Here is a 14443-nt window from a genome sequence, read left to right as displayed (position 1 = left end):
TTTGTTTATTTTTCTACATTTACAGCCTACCTTTCTTTCATCATGGAATCCAAGCCAGTGTACATGTGGTTCTGTACATGTGGTTCACCCAGCCAGGCACTGACCAGAGCTGGACTTGCTTAGCTTCAGCAAGGTGGTTGCATGATTTGCCCTCAGACCAGCAAGCTAACTATGCCTTGAAACTGGCTTACTTTTGCTAACTACATTTAAGATTAACCACAGAATGTCTGTGTTTGGACAATCTGGAAAGCTGTGCTTAATTGCTATGGTGTAGCATTACGTCTGAACTAGACCGGTGTGTTGCACAACTCATACAAGAGCAAAAGCATGCTGCGGAAAACATCACACTGACATTGTTAAATGTAAATGTGGATGCGAACAGCAGCACCCAGACACCTGGAGCCCTTCCATCAGATCCAGATCAAAACCAGCACACAATCCAAATGCCTAGGGAAAAATTCCATTGCTCAGTGGCCATTCAATTGGGTCAGGAAATGGCGCCACAGTCTACACACCCTTAGCCTAACACACACTAGGAGCATTTTAAATTCCAAAAACTTAATATGCAAAACACACAGAGTTCTTGTTAAAAGAGATTTTGTCCTACAGTTATAAAATAATTGATCTTCATTGCCACCAGTGACTGTTTCAGCATCTTTGGCAGTAGCTAAAAAGACTCAATCAAGAAGGTTTTTTTTTAAAAAAAAATTGTTAGGCTCACAGATTAATATCCCAGTACGTTTCCGAGCACAATTCAAAGTGTTGGTGCTGACCTTTAAAGCCCTAAACGGCCTCGGTCCAGTATACCTGAAGGAGTGTCTCCACCTCCATCGTTCTACCCAGACACTGAGGTCCAGTGATGAGGGCCTTCTGGTGGTTCCCTCACTGCGAGAAGCCAAGCTACAGGGAACCTTCTCGGTAGTGGCACCCGCCCTGTGGAATGCCATCCCACCAGATGTCAAAGAGAAAAATATCTACCAAACGTTTAGAAGACATCTGAAGGCAGCCCTGTTTAGGGAAGCTTTTAATGTTTAATAGGTTATTGTATTTTAGTGTTTTGTTGGAAGCCGCCCAGATGGGCAGGGTATAAAAAATTATTATTATTATTATTATTATTATTATTATTATTATTATTATTATAAAAGTGAATTTCTGAGAAAGTAGAAGAAATGTAAAGATTATTTGTGTTATATTTTATGCCTTGCCTCAAACAAGAAATACTCAGCTTCTTCAGTCATGGCAATTCATAACTTTTTTTCTTTGGCGGTGGCCGTGTCCAACCTCAACTCTTAAGTATGTCTTGCCACTATAGAATACAGTATCACTTTATCATTTGTCATCTTACTGGAATCAGTTATTCCGACCCTGTCAGAATTAATGTCATAAAAATTAGTAGATAGCTTCTTGGATCACTTGGATGCAACCATTTAGTTATGGCAGGTTTTCAGAAGGGACATTTGGCACAGTTTTGAAAGAACTGTCACAATCATCTTGCAATCATCTTGTTTTCTATCAAAGTCAATTCCTAAGAGGGGCTAGTAAGGTTATGGTGGTGGACAATATGCCTGCTTCCTCTGGTTGGAGAGGCTTAAGGAGAATGATACAAGTAGAGTTTTTTTCAGGGCGGCAGCATTTCATTGTTTCTGTTATCTTTAGTTTTCTAGCGCTTTTTTTTTTTACTTTGCTGCTGGGTAACATTGGATCCTGACTAAGTTACTCAGGATAAAGCCCATGGATATTGGCAGTGATCTGTTTGTAGTTCTCATTATGTCCTGCTAGAAAATGAAGAGGGATTGGCTACATGGTTAAAATAATCAGAATCCGAAAACAGGAGCTGTTATTATTATTTTTTTACATCAGTGAACATTTCAAGTGATAAGAGACTTTGGCTCATTAGCTGTAATGGTTCAGCTAGGCTGACTTTTATTTTTTTTAATAGTAAACTTAATAAGCAATGTTAAACTAAAACTAATGATATCCTCACTAGTGATATCCTCTGCATACATGTTTCTATAATTTTTCAAAATGCAATGCACAAATTTAAATAACTGACAAAGCAGCAGTCCATCCGTTTCTCATCTGCCAGTGTACTACAATTTGTATAGTAGTATATTTTCATATCCTTTCTGGTATATATGAAATACGTTTCAAAATATATACATAACTTAAATTTACATACATCTGATATCTATTTACATATTATTTTAATGGAATCAAAATGCTTTTCTGTACAATGTCACCATTATTAAAACTGTTGCAAAACTGGTAAAGTTTACCTGTAGTGCCACTAGTAAAACAGACTATTGATAGATCTTCTGGTCGAGGAGGCTAGAAAAGTCATGGAAGAAAAAGAAATGTCTTAGTTTATTTATTTTACTTATTTATATGATTTACACCCCAGCCTTCCTTCCCAAGGAGAGCAGGGAGCTCCTTGTACATTGCTTATCCATTTTTAACCTTACAGTGCAGGTTTGAGAGAAATTATTATGCTTTCCCACTGTGTGAATTCCTTGTCCCTCCGGCCAAAGTATTTTGTTCCAAGCATACGAAGCAGATGACTTTCTTTGAATAACTTGCCATGCAGGAGTGCTGGGCTACAATCATATGCACACTTAGCTGGGACTAAGTCCCACTGGATGCAATGGGACTTACCTCTGAGTAAGAGATTGTACTCAGGGCTGGCCCATGATATTTAGCCACTTGAGGGAAATCATAAATTGGTGCCCTCAGCTCCCTCCTCCTCTGTCACCTGAGGCGACTGGAAGTGGTGCAGGGAAGCCCCAGCACATTGAGGGTGTCAAGGGAGGAAAAAGTAGAGTCTGGAGAGGAGCAGGTAGTGGCAGAGGGACCTTGCCCCTCAGGGGCAACTAGGATGGCAGTAACTCCTATCTGCAGCCGGAGGAGCAAAGGTATGTGAAGGATCTGCTGCCAGCCTGCGGCCTCAGCGCAGCTAATTAACAAGTCGATCCTGTTTGTACTGTTAGTTTAAGTGATTCCCAGCCTTCTAGCAGCTCTGGTGCTGCTGTCTGAACTTAGGTAGTTGGGTAGTAGGTGCCCAGCACAGTCATTTTCTCAGAGTTCACTGCTTTATTTTTTCTCAGCTGATACTTCACGTGAGAAAAATTCAGAATTTTTAATTTCTGCCTCACAGTGGATCACTTTGTAGTCTTTGATCATATTGAATGTTTAAGCACTCAGTTTGTTTACCCAGGGTGCTTTGTAATGAAGGGGCCTTTGTAATAACTGTTTCAGTGGCCATCTCTAGCATGTCGTTTGGCTAGGCACTTATCTGTACTAGACTATATTTACCAAGTGTCATACCTCCTCCTCCAAAGCAAATTTCCCTTCCCCATCTTACTCCCATTTTACTTATCTCATGCCTTGTCCATTAAGCTGAAATATTCCCCCCCCCCAAAAAGAAAAAAGGGACCCAGGGGCACAACTTCTAATACACAGCAAGAAACGTGGCCAATTGTGCTTTTCACAAGTAACTTGGATTCCATTTAAAACCACATGGTACTTAAATATGAGAATCATCTACAAAGACCCCTGTACCAACTTTCATTAAAACAAATGGGCCATGCACAAGGACAGAGACAGGCTATTCTGCAGCTTTCATTCATTTCAGTTATGCTTGCACAGGAGACGGTTGTGGTAAATTGTGCTCATTGTTTATGAGGAAACGTTCAGTGTGGAATAAAAGGGGTTATACTCACTACAGGGGCACGCCAACTTTCTCGACCACAGTCCTGAAAGGATTTAATAAAAAGGAGAACAATTTAATATATGTGGATTGGCCAAAGGCCTTTCCTTGCAGCAGGAAGGTGGCTAACCTGGTGCCCTTTAGATGTTGCTGGAATATCATCCTTGACCATTGGCCATGCTGGCTGGGGGTCCCAACATCATCTGGAAGGCCAGAGGTTAGCCACCCATGCTATAGCCTGTGGATTGGCCCACTTTCTTGAGTCACCAGGGCTATGCTTTCTGCAGATGCCTTTCTGCAGTGTGCCTCTCATCTGCTTGTGTCATGTTGTAATATCAGATGGCGACAAATAAGAGGAAAAACAGTTTGCACAATGAAAAGCATAGACATAAAAAATAATCACCTCTTATTATTATTACTTTGGCCATCTTTGATTGTCCATCAGTGCATTTTATACTTGTGCTAGTCTTGACAAGTCTTCTCACACACACACACACACACACACACACACACACACACTATGATGGCATATCACATAACTTTAATTTGTTATAATTCTGTAGAACTGCTGCTTAACTGCAAACAGTGTAACGTGAGATCAGTTAAACAGTGCATAAGAACCTTACCTCTACTTCCTGCATAGCCTGGATTTGAACTCCACACTTTTGCCCTCTTTCTTTAAGATCCTTCTCAAAAGGGTCCATCAAAACAATGAATTTCAAGCCCGGAGTTTGTTTTTTCTCTACATTTTCTAAGAGGACTCTGGCTTTTTCAGGCTTATCACAAACTACTATAGAAATATCAGCTAAACACACAAAGAAACAAACAGAAAATAAGTTTGAAAAAATTGCAGTGCAGTGTCAACACATTTCTCTTTTTAAAAAATCATAATCCGCCCTCCATTGAAATTTGTCACTGACCACTATACAAAGAGATATAGGAATGCAGAGGAGCCTTTTCTGTGGTGGCCTCCCATCTGTGAAATGCCCTCCCACCCTTTACAGGAAGAATCAGGACCAACACTGTTATCATTTCAATGCACAGCTTAAGGTTTATTCATTTGCCAATGCATTTTAAGAGCTTTATGTTGATTCACCTACTCTGGTGTTTAACTGACTTTTTTGTTCATTCATGCATTTTAGTATGTTGCTTATTTTATTATTTGGTTGGCTAGCTTTTATTTAATAGGTGATGTCCAACTGAGTCATATTCACAATAGAGCACTGAAATCAATCGTCTTAAGTGGATGGATTTTTTTGGAGTATGACCAGCACCAGATATCAGCCTATGTTTTGTACTTCACCCGGGTCGATACAGCGGAATAGCTCAAATAAACAAATACACCAATTCCTTAATTTAACAGCTTTTGCTTTTCCAGGCTCATCAACCACCCTTGCTTTCTTCTGTGGATCTTGATTTCAATATTTTAAAATTTTAGTTTTCAACTTGTTCTCCTAGTTTTCAACTTGTTCTTCATCTTCTGGCCTGACTCTCCCCATGGCTGAAAGTGCCCTACTTTATAAATGTCATGAGCCATTTTGGGGTCTTTGGGCAAAAAGCAGGATACAAAATAACACACACACACATTTTATGACAGTTTTCCTTTGGAAATACTGGTATACGCCTTCAGTTGTTTTAGTTTAAAAAGAAAGGGAGCAGAGAGATTGATCTTTTCTGATGGGAAATGATTGTTGCCAGAAAAAAAGCCAAAACACAAAATGAAAGTGCAGGTGTTCTGGTACCATATTGCCAGTGGATGACTGCTGAAATGAACTAGTGTTACCCTGGAACTCCAAAAAGGAAACCATTTCAGAGACACAATTAGACTCTGTTGATACTAGTGCTTAATGTTCAAATTCCTTGGGTATCTTCTGAAGTGCATTCAAAGGTATGAATTTGACAGGTTAGGTCTGATTGCCCTGCTGAAATTTTAATAGCTTTTTTTTGGTAGGGAATGAGGATTTGGTAAAGGATCTTAAAAAGATGCAGTATTTGAATATTAACACTAAAAGGTAAAGGTAAAGGGACCCCTGACCGTTAGGTCCAGTCGCAGACGACTCTGGGGTTGCGGTGCTCATCTCGCTTTATTGGCCGAGGGAGCCGGCGTACAGCTTCCGGGTCATGTGGCCAACATGACTAAGCCACTTCTGGCAAACCAGAGCACCACACGGAAACGCCGTTTACCTTCCCGTCGGAGCGGTACCTATTTATCTACTTGCACTTTGACGTGCTTTCGAACTGGTAGGTTGGCATGAGCAGGGACCGAGGAATGGGAGCTCACCCCGTCTCAGGGATTCGAACTGCCGACCTTCTGATCAGCAAGTCCTAGGCTCTGTGGTTTAACCCACAGTGCCACCCACATCCCATTAACACTAAAAGTACCTATTAAATATCACAATGTTGATATTGGCTTGACAACATACACAATAAAACACACAGTCAACCAAACTGCCCTAGGGTAGCTTGGTTGGCTATATCATCCTGCCAAGGAGTACCATTATATATCAGTCGTGTGATAAAACAACCACCTGTAAACACCCAGTCAGTCTTTTGTGTGTGTGTAAGACCTTCTGTTTTCCTCTTTTAACATTTCACTAGAAAGTGAGGATTCAGAAGTGAAGCGATTCTTATTGGTGAAATAATGCTCTCTTTGAACAGCCAAAACGGTTGCTGTTTTACATAGCAAAAATAGCTTTCTATGAAGCTATTTACTCACAATGAATCTACATTTCTTTTTACCTGTGTTGATAATATAACGAATGGCTCCAGGGCCTAACGTATCATACAGGGGAACCACAACCATGGAATAGGTATAGCAAGCCAGCTCAGAAATGATCCACTGGAAGGAGATTATGAAAGGTATAAGTTACAGTTTGCAATAAATATGAATAAAATGTGAAGTTGGAGATAAGGCTCTGGTTTTCTTGAAGCTCACCTCTGGCCGGTTTTGTGCAAAAACCCCAATAAACTGACTTGCTGATGGTTTGCACCCCTTTTGGAGTAAACCTGATCCCAATGCTTCTGCTCTTTCGGCAACCTGAAAGTAAAAGAAAACACTTAAGAAGAATTAACAGAGGATCATCTTGCACATTGCATTAGGCAAATCCAATGATATTCTTAACAGGGATTTTGTGTTTGTCTGTTCACAAACAGCTCTTATAGTGTATGGGCACCTCCAAAGAGTTGTTTAGGTAAAGGTAAAGGGACCCCTGACTATTAGGTCCAGTCGCAGACAACTCTGGGGTTGCGGCACTCATCTTGCTTTACTGGCCGAGGGAGCCAGCATACAGCTTCCAGGTCATGTGGCCAGCATGACTAAGCCGCTTCTGGCAAAACCAGAGCAGCGCACAGAAACGCCGTTTACCTTCCCGCCACAGCGGTACCTATTTATCTACCGTATTTTTCGCACCATAGGACGCACTTTTTCCCCTCCAAAAATGAAGGGGAAATGTGTGTGCGTCCTATGGTGTGAATGCAGGCTTTCGCTGAAGCTGGAGAGCGAGAGGGGTCGGTGCGCACCGACCCCTCTCGCTCTCCAGGCTTCAGGAGAGCCCCACCGCCAGCCCCACAAGCTCGGGGGACAGCGGGGAGGCGGAACGCCGCCATCCCGCTGTCCCCCGACTTGGTTAGAAGGCTGGCGGGGGGAGAAGCCTGCTCCTCCCCGTCGCCAGCCCCGCAAACTCGGGAGACAGCGGGAGAGGCGTAGCGCGCCCTTCCCGCTGTCCCCCGACTTGGCTAGAAGGCTGGCGGGGGGGGGAGAGAAGCCTGCTCCTCCCCGTCGCCAGCCCCGCAAACTCGGGAGACAGTGGGAGAGGCGCAGCGCGCACTCCCGCTGTCTCCCGACATGGTTTGGAGGCTGGCGGAGGGCTTCTTCCTCCCCTAGCCCCGCAAGCTCCCAGAGCGATGCCACAGCTGCGTGCAGCTTTGGCATGGCTCTGGGTCCCGTTCTGGGGGAGGGGGAAGCTCGGGCTTCCCCCGCCCCAGCCCCGCGTCTCCAGCCGGGAGACGGTCGCGGGGGGCTGCTTTAGTCCCGCGCGCGCTCTCCCGGCTGGAGAGGTGACGCTCGGCTATGGAGGCTCCTGCCATATGCACGCGTCACCTCTCCAGCCGGGAGAGGGTCGCGGGGGGCTGCTTTAGCCCCGCGTGCACTCTCCCGGCTGGAGAGGTGACGCGCGCCTATGGCAGGAGCCTCCATAGGCGCGCGTCACCTCTCCAGCCAGGAGAGCACGCACGGGGCTAAAGCAGCCCCCCGCGACCCTCTCCCGGCTGGAGAGGTGACGCGCACCTATGGCCGCTGCTCCCTGACCTGCTCTTTGGGGCTGGTGGTGGGCTTCCCCCGCCAGCCCCAAAGAGCAGGTCGAAAGGAACCTGAAGCCTGGAGAGCAAGAGGGGTCGGTGCGCACCGACCCCTCTCGCTCTCCAGGCTTCCAAGGTAGCCGCCTGAACGCACCTTAAACGGCACCTTGTTTTAGAGCGGGAAAACAAAAGGGGGAAAATTCTCTCACTCTCGGAGCTCTTCCTGCCGCTTCGCTGAAGGGGCGCTGGGCAGAGAGCAGAAGAATTTTTTTCCTTTGTTCTCCCCCCTCTAAAACAAGGTGCGTCCTATTGTCTGGTGCGTCCTATGGTGCGAACAATACGGTACTTGCACTGATGTGCTTTCAAACTGCTAGGTTGGCAGGAGCAGGGACCAAACAACGGGAGCTCACCCCGTCGCAGGGATTCGAACCGCCAACCTTCTGATCAGCAAGCCCTAGGCTCTGTGGTTTAACCCACAGCGCCACCCGCGTTTCATAAAGAGTTGTTTACTGTGAACCAAAGAAGAATGGCAACTTAAGTTGACAGAATATGCATAACTTGCAGACTTAACATATAGAATGAGAGAACAAGAAGAACATGTATTTAAAGAAGGTTGGAAAACATTTATTGAATATATGGGAAATAACTGTGTACAGCTGAAAACACTGGCAGCATTAAGATAAAGTAAACAGTGTAAATAACTTTTGATGGATGCAATAATGGAATACTGATTGGTATAGTTTTTGTAAAATATTCAGGGATTTATGATATCTAAAATGAACCTACACACACACACACACACACACGAGTTGTTTACTGTGAATTTGGTGGTTCTCATGCATGGAAGTTTGGTGCAGTATCCACACAACATCATATTCATCAAAATGCTGTCCCATATTGTTTTCCCATTAAATAATTTGATTTTAACCTCCCTCCCTTCAGAAATAGTAAATCCAGATGTCAGGGAACTGCCATCAGCTCGGAGGTGAGAGGTGGAAGGGCAGTTGGGTTACAGGGTGACTCCGAAGATCGTGCAAAGCAGCTCTTTCCTCTGGCGAGGAGGGAAGCCCCGCCTCCAGTGGGGAAGGGATGCAGGGCTCGGAAGATGCTAGAAAGAGCCGCAACACCAGGCCTGAGCAAAGTGGGGGGGAGGCAGGTCCCCCTTTGCCCACGCCCTCTCTGCGTAGTCAGTTTATGTGCAGAGAGGGGAGGCGCAGGATGGGGGTCAAAAGACTGTTATGCTGGGGAAAGTTTAAGGACCGCCCACTCCCAGATTCTGCTAGCGAGTGAGTAGACATGGACTTGAGACACTCTGCACTGTAAATGTTTTGTACAGATAATAAAGCCTTGAAAAGACCAGTGGGAGTCTTGCCTGTTCACTCTCGAGCAACCACACCGGCAGACACACATAACACCAGATAAAATTGGAAAGGAGATATGGGATGTCATCTTAATGAGGACAACATCATATGGACACTACAGAAACCTTCCATATGTGAGCTCTACTAAGTTCACAACAAACTGCTGCGTGGAAGGAACACATATTCCACAAGAGCAATAATTCAAAAACCCTCTTCTAATGTTGTTGTTCTATTAAGAAAAATATAACATGAACCTCACCTCTTTATAGGTCAACCACTGGTAAGGCTGTTTTGGTTTCCTGAATCCTAAGCAGGGGCCATTTTCTAAAGAAAATCAGATGAAATGAGCTATAAGAACCATAATTCTTTCCCAAAAAGATGGTTAATAATGCACTTCCTGACAGCCTGAGTGCTCCTCAGCAGGACAGCATGCCTAAAATAAACCATTGTTATTATCAAGGTCAGGGTGTATGTCAGCAGTCCAGGAGTTCATACAGAGAACCATCAAATGCAAACAGAAGCTATCTTGCCTAATGGAATATTGCATTCTGTAAGTTCCCTCAAGGACCATTCAGTGTTCTCATTTAGAAATGAGAAGGTGACTGTGACATTAAGCACCTCCACTGCCTTATTAATATATCTAGACTCTAGAGGGCTGCATCATCATTACCTGATTGATACTTCCATTCTAAATGTCACCTCCCATTGGTTCAGTTTGCTTTGGCAGAAGGGAAAATAAGAAAAACCTCCATCTAACAAGAACAAAATACTGCATATTTTTCAGGAGGGGTGGAAGGGTGTGATTATAACATCAGATTTATCCTAAAGGTTAGTAGAATTGTTATAGCATGATTTTAGCTCCTCCTGGAATTAGCGATATTATCTCTTTTGCTTCAGAACAGAGTAATTTATACTCTGATTACTGTTGACCCAAAGAGGGGCTGCCAGAAAGCGCGCACACACAGTTCATACTGCTAGATGCTGAAGCTGTTTGAACCAATGTGCAAGGGTTGCAAAATCAATTACAGTGAACAATTTGGACCACCACCTCGTTTTCTAGATCCCAAACAGCCCATTGCAGTTTCCAATCTTGGTCAACATCAAAGTTCAGTTCACAACTGGCCTCTTACAGAAACTGAGCCAACAGCCCCCTGTGGGTCTAGTAGGAAGTTTAGGCGAGAAGATGAACATTATGATCTACAAGTCCACATTAACACTTCCAAATACTTACCAGAGATATTAAAACCCCTTCTAAAAACCTCATACATGGTCCTTGCATCATCATAGTAGTGGGTTAGCAGTTGGGAGCTGTCGCCTATTACAGATCTCCGTGCACCATCCCAGCCCTACAGTGAAACAACACAGACAATGGGAGATCAGGAGTTTGGCCCTTAGAGTCACATTCCAGTTACTCAGACAAAGTTCTTAAAGCCATTGAAGTGCAGACTCTGAGACAGTATAAAGAAAGCTATGCCAAACACTCCTTAATCTCCAGTGCAAACAGACATGCAGCCTACACCTACATATAGCTTCCTTTGCTCACATTGATCTCTTCTTGTCCCTGGTTTCTCCACCACCGCCCTTTTCACGTCTTTCTGGCAAGACTGTCAAGATCCTAAAGAATGTGAGGGTTGACATGCCTGGCTACGTCCCTTTTGTCAATTTACTGTAGCACTATTTGGGCGTTTAGCTGTGCTCATGTGTAAGCAATCACACAATGCGGAGTGGGGAGGACACTAAGCCCCTCCTCTCTAGCATGTCATCTCTGTTCTACGAACAACTCTTCCAAGAGTTGCAAAAGTCTGTAGCACAGAGTTTCCTCTTCTCACGTAGGCCGCCTGCTTGATTTAAAACCCAGATTGTGCAACTGCTTACACATGCGGATGCTTGGATTGTGCTACAGAATAAATAGTGGCAGCATGATCGCTCAAAGGCCAAATAGCATACAAGCATGCGCTTTCAGGAGCCTCAGCCTGTAGGAGAGCATGTGGATGGATATATCAGTCTGTGTTACCTTCAAAGCAACATGTTACGGTGCAGTGAAAACATAATTGCTTGCTAAAAGTTTCTATTTATGCTTCGTTTATGCATAACATTACAGAACATTCCAAGCCTGCAATTTTGCCATATTGATTTTTCTGAATCCTTGTTTTGTACAATGTGCTTTCAAAATACTCTTACCGCTGGCTGCAGAAATGCTCCCTGTGGACACTTGCATGGAATTAAATGTATATTTCATGAGTCTTGCTGCATCATTCATGTTACTCACAAAGAAGTCAACTGGAGGGGGGGAATACTGTTCTATACACAGCTGTGTGCCTCAACCTTCAAAACAGTTGCTTTCCCCCTACTCACCTTTGACAGTGTCTCTTTATGTAGTTGAACACTGGCACAGTGTGAATTTGGTGGCCTACTATCTCATTTCTAATGTAGTGGGAACATTTTAATTGTCTCCTTATTTTATACATCAAAGAGTAGCCTAAAGTTTCAATCAAAATTTTCCTGAACTTTCCTATTTCAAATAAAATGAATAAATCCACTGATCAGCCTGGACATTATTATTATTATTATTATTATTATTATTATTATTAGGTCATCCTTATCCAGATCGGTTGAAGAAAATACCTGGTTTAGGTATGGCTGATCCTTGTGATTAGTGGACTTGAAAAAAACTAGATCTCATCATTACAGTTCAGAGACAATGTATTCTTAATTATTCCTCTGTGTTGACTTCTGCCCCTTCAGTATTTTCATTCTGAATTCCTTTCTCCGATTGGTCTTTCTAGGCTTACTGCATGGTTGCTTGGTGATTTCTCAGAGTAGGGGGGAAAGCTTCATGTATCACTGGTTGAGCAGTCCATTTGCCTCAGCAATCCCTCATAAGCCCACGTGATAAAACCACTTCAACGTCCACCGTGCCCAAGTAGTTTGTTTTCAGCTGTCTCAAAATTATATATTTGGATAACACTAGGTAACCCCAAAAGCATAAAGGATTAGAGTGCACAATTACCATAGGTAAGTTTTCGTAAGGACTTTAAAAATAAAATAATAATGAGGAGTTTTTGAGTACCATAACAGGAATCTCAATAGTATAATTACCTTGCTTTGTCTAGGCTTTTACAAATATGTCTCCAAGGATTAAAAGCATGTTACAAACAAGAACAATGGCAAGGGGATTGTATTGCATCATTCATTTTTCAGAAAACAAACATGTAAATATTTCATTAATATTTAGGCAGCTAGATATCCCATGTTTTATCATTTTCGGTGAAGGTCAGCACAAAAAAACACTTTGCTCCACAGAACTGGAATTCAGTCCAGCAAGTGCTTTCTTGAAAGTGCTTGTTCATCACAAACAAACATATTTTAAAAAATAAGATATCATAGTAATACCAAGCTAATGAAATATTCAGTAATTATTTGGATCAAGGCATTTTTGCTGCAGAAACAAGTATGTGGTTGAGAGGCGCACATGGCAGTAATCTGCAGACAAGCAGGTCATACTAAGTTTGTTCTGATATATACCTCAACTTTGGAGTGACCTTGGCTCTGTTCTTGTATCTCCAACTGAACTACTCAATGCTACACAGTCCAATGTTTCATGGGATCAGTTTAAGTTTATACAACTGAGGATGTGGACAAGGTCCCTCTTGGTTTAGCAGAGGGGATTTGATTGGATGATTGGTTGGGTCCAGACCGTGGGTTAACACTATGTGGTGTGAGAGGGTGGTCCCTATTGCCTTAAAAGAGGTGATATTGCGCCCACTTCTAAAGAAGCCAGCCCTGGATCCATTGGCTTGGACAAACTACCAACCAGTTGCAAATACCTACCCCTAGGGGCAGCTACAGGCATTTGTGGATTATATGGATTATCTAGTCCCATTTCAATTTGCATTCAGGCCAGGCTATGATATCAAGCAGGCCATGGCCATCCTGTTGGGTGATCTTTACCAAAGGAGAAAAAAGAGGAGGGCAACTTTACTTCTGTTTCTCAATCTGCCTGTGGCTTTTAATACAGTCAACCATGATATCCCCCTGGGCAGGCTCCATGGGATGGGCATAGTGATACATCCAGTGCTTCTACAGCTATCTTAAGTAGCCAAGTCCAGACAGTAAGATGAAGAGAAGGTTTTTTGCACCCTTGGCAGTTATGCTATAGGGTGCCACAGGGCGCTATTTTATCCCCAGGGAATTGACGCAAAGCCCTTGGGAGCAGTCATGATGAATATTGATTCAAATTGCAATCGGTATGCTGATGACACTCTTTATTTCTCCATAATATCTGTCAGGTGACTTCCAAGATTGCACTGCTGCAATGCACTCTGGTAGTGGCTGCCTGTGGCAGAGCTGGGCTGAGAGATACTTTTGCTCAATCCGACTCATCCTTCCCTCCCCATCCTGACACAAGGTGGATTGAATTGCTCTGTAATCTAATATCTCAGACTGACCAATACATTTAGAAATATTCATCCCTTAACACACCCACTACAACTCACTCACAAAGTCTTTGAGCAGAATCCATGTACTAAAATACCAGATTTTACTTTTGGAAAATATAAAGTCACTATTAGTATCCAGAGGAAAACTCAAAAGCCACTTTGGGCAAGCCATTCTGTTAAAATCAATTGTACTGCCACAACGTTTAAGATTGCTGCCTATGAATATTGTAAAAAATCAATAATGTAAGAGCCATGCTGCCTACTAATGAAAAAAGCACAGCAAAAACACAGCAACAACTTTTCATAAAGCCCAACTCTCGTTCTTTGTAAAGAGCATAAAGACTCACCTCAACTTCTTCTGATTGCATCAGGAGGTCACATGGTGGTTTCACTGCTTTTGGCCGGCTGGCCAACCAGTAAGCAACAACAGCTGCAAAGGCACCAATGCCAACCAAGGTAGCAGCCGGCAAACTTCGGAAAAACTGACTGAAGTCTTCAAACTCTGGAAGCCGCAGGTTCCTGAGGATCTCTTGCGCTTGCATCTTTTCAAAGATTGAAATGGCAACTTCTGCAGAACCCAATGGAGAAAAAATGAATTAGTTCACAGCAGGGTCAAAAGACAGAGGACCCCCAAAGGTGGGATT

At 43.3% G+C, this 14443-nt stretch overlaps 1 protein-coding gene across 12 annotated transcripts in view; it reads right to left on the bottom strand.

The window, feature by feature from the left end:
* Nucleotides 1–14443, bottom strand: part of ACSL6 (acyl-CoA synthetase long chain family member 6) — a 78137-nt gene that overhangs the window by 23250 nt on the left and 40444 nt on the right. For all 12 annotated transcript variants that reach the window (XM_081851057.1, XM_081851065.1, XM_081851064.1 and 9 more), the window contains 8 exons: nt 14147–14367; nt 10592–10706; nt 9620–9684; nt 6639–6740; nt 6443–6542; nt 4330–4508; nt 3717–3749; nt 2277–2328 (listed from right to left, as the gene is read on the bottom strand). In XM_081851057.1, the coding sequence (XP_081707183.1) occupies nt 2277–2328; nt 3717–3749; nt 4330–4508; nt 6443–6542; nt 6639–6740; nt 9620–9684; nt 10592–10706; nt 14147–14367 (867 nt within the window). The remainder of the gene's footprint in view (nt 1–2276; nt 2329–3716; nt 3750–4329; nt 4509–6442; nt 6543–6638; nt 6741–9619; nt 9685–10591; nt 10707–14146; nt 14368–14443) is intronic.

The sequence above is a fragment of the Podarcis erhardii genome, assembly GCF_964252035.2.
Source record: "Podarcis erhardii genome assembly, chromosome: 2".
In the NCBI taxonomy this organism is placed as follows: Eukaryota; Metazoa; Chordata; class Lepidosauria; order Squamata; family Lacertidae; genus Podarcis; species Podarcis erhardii.
This window is presented reverse-complemented; position numbering and strand designations above follow the sequence as displayed.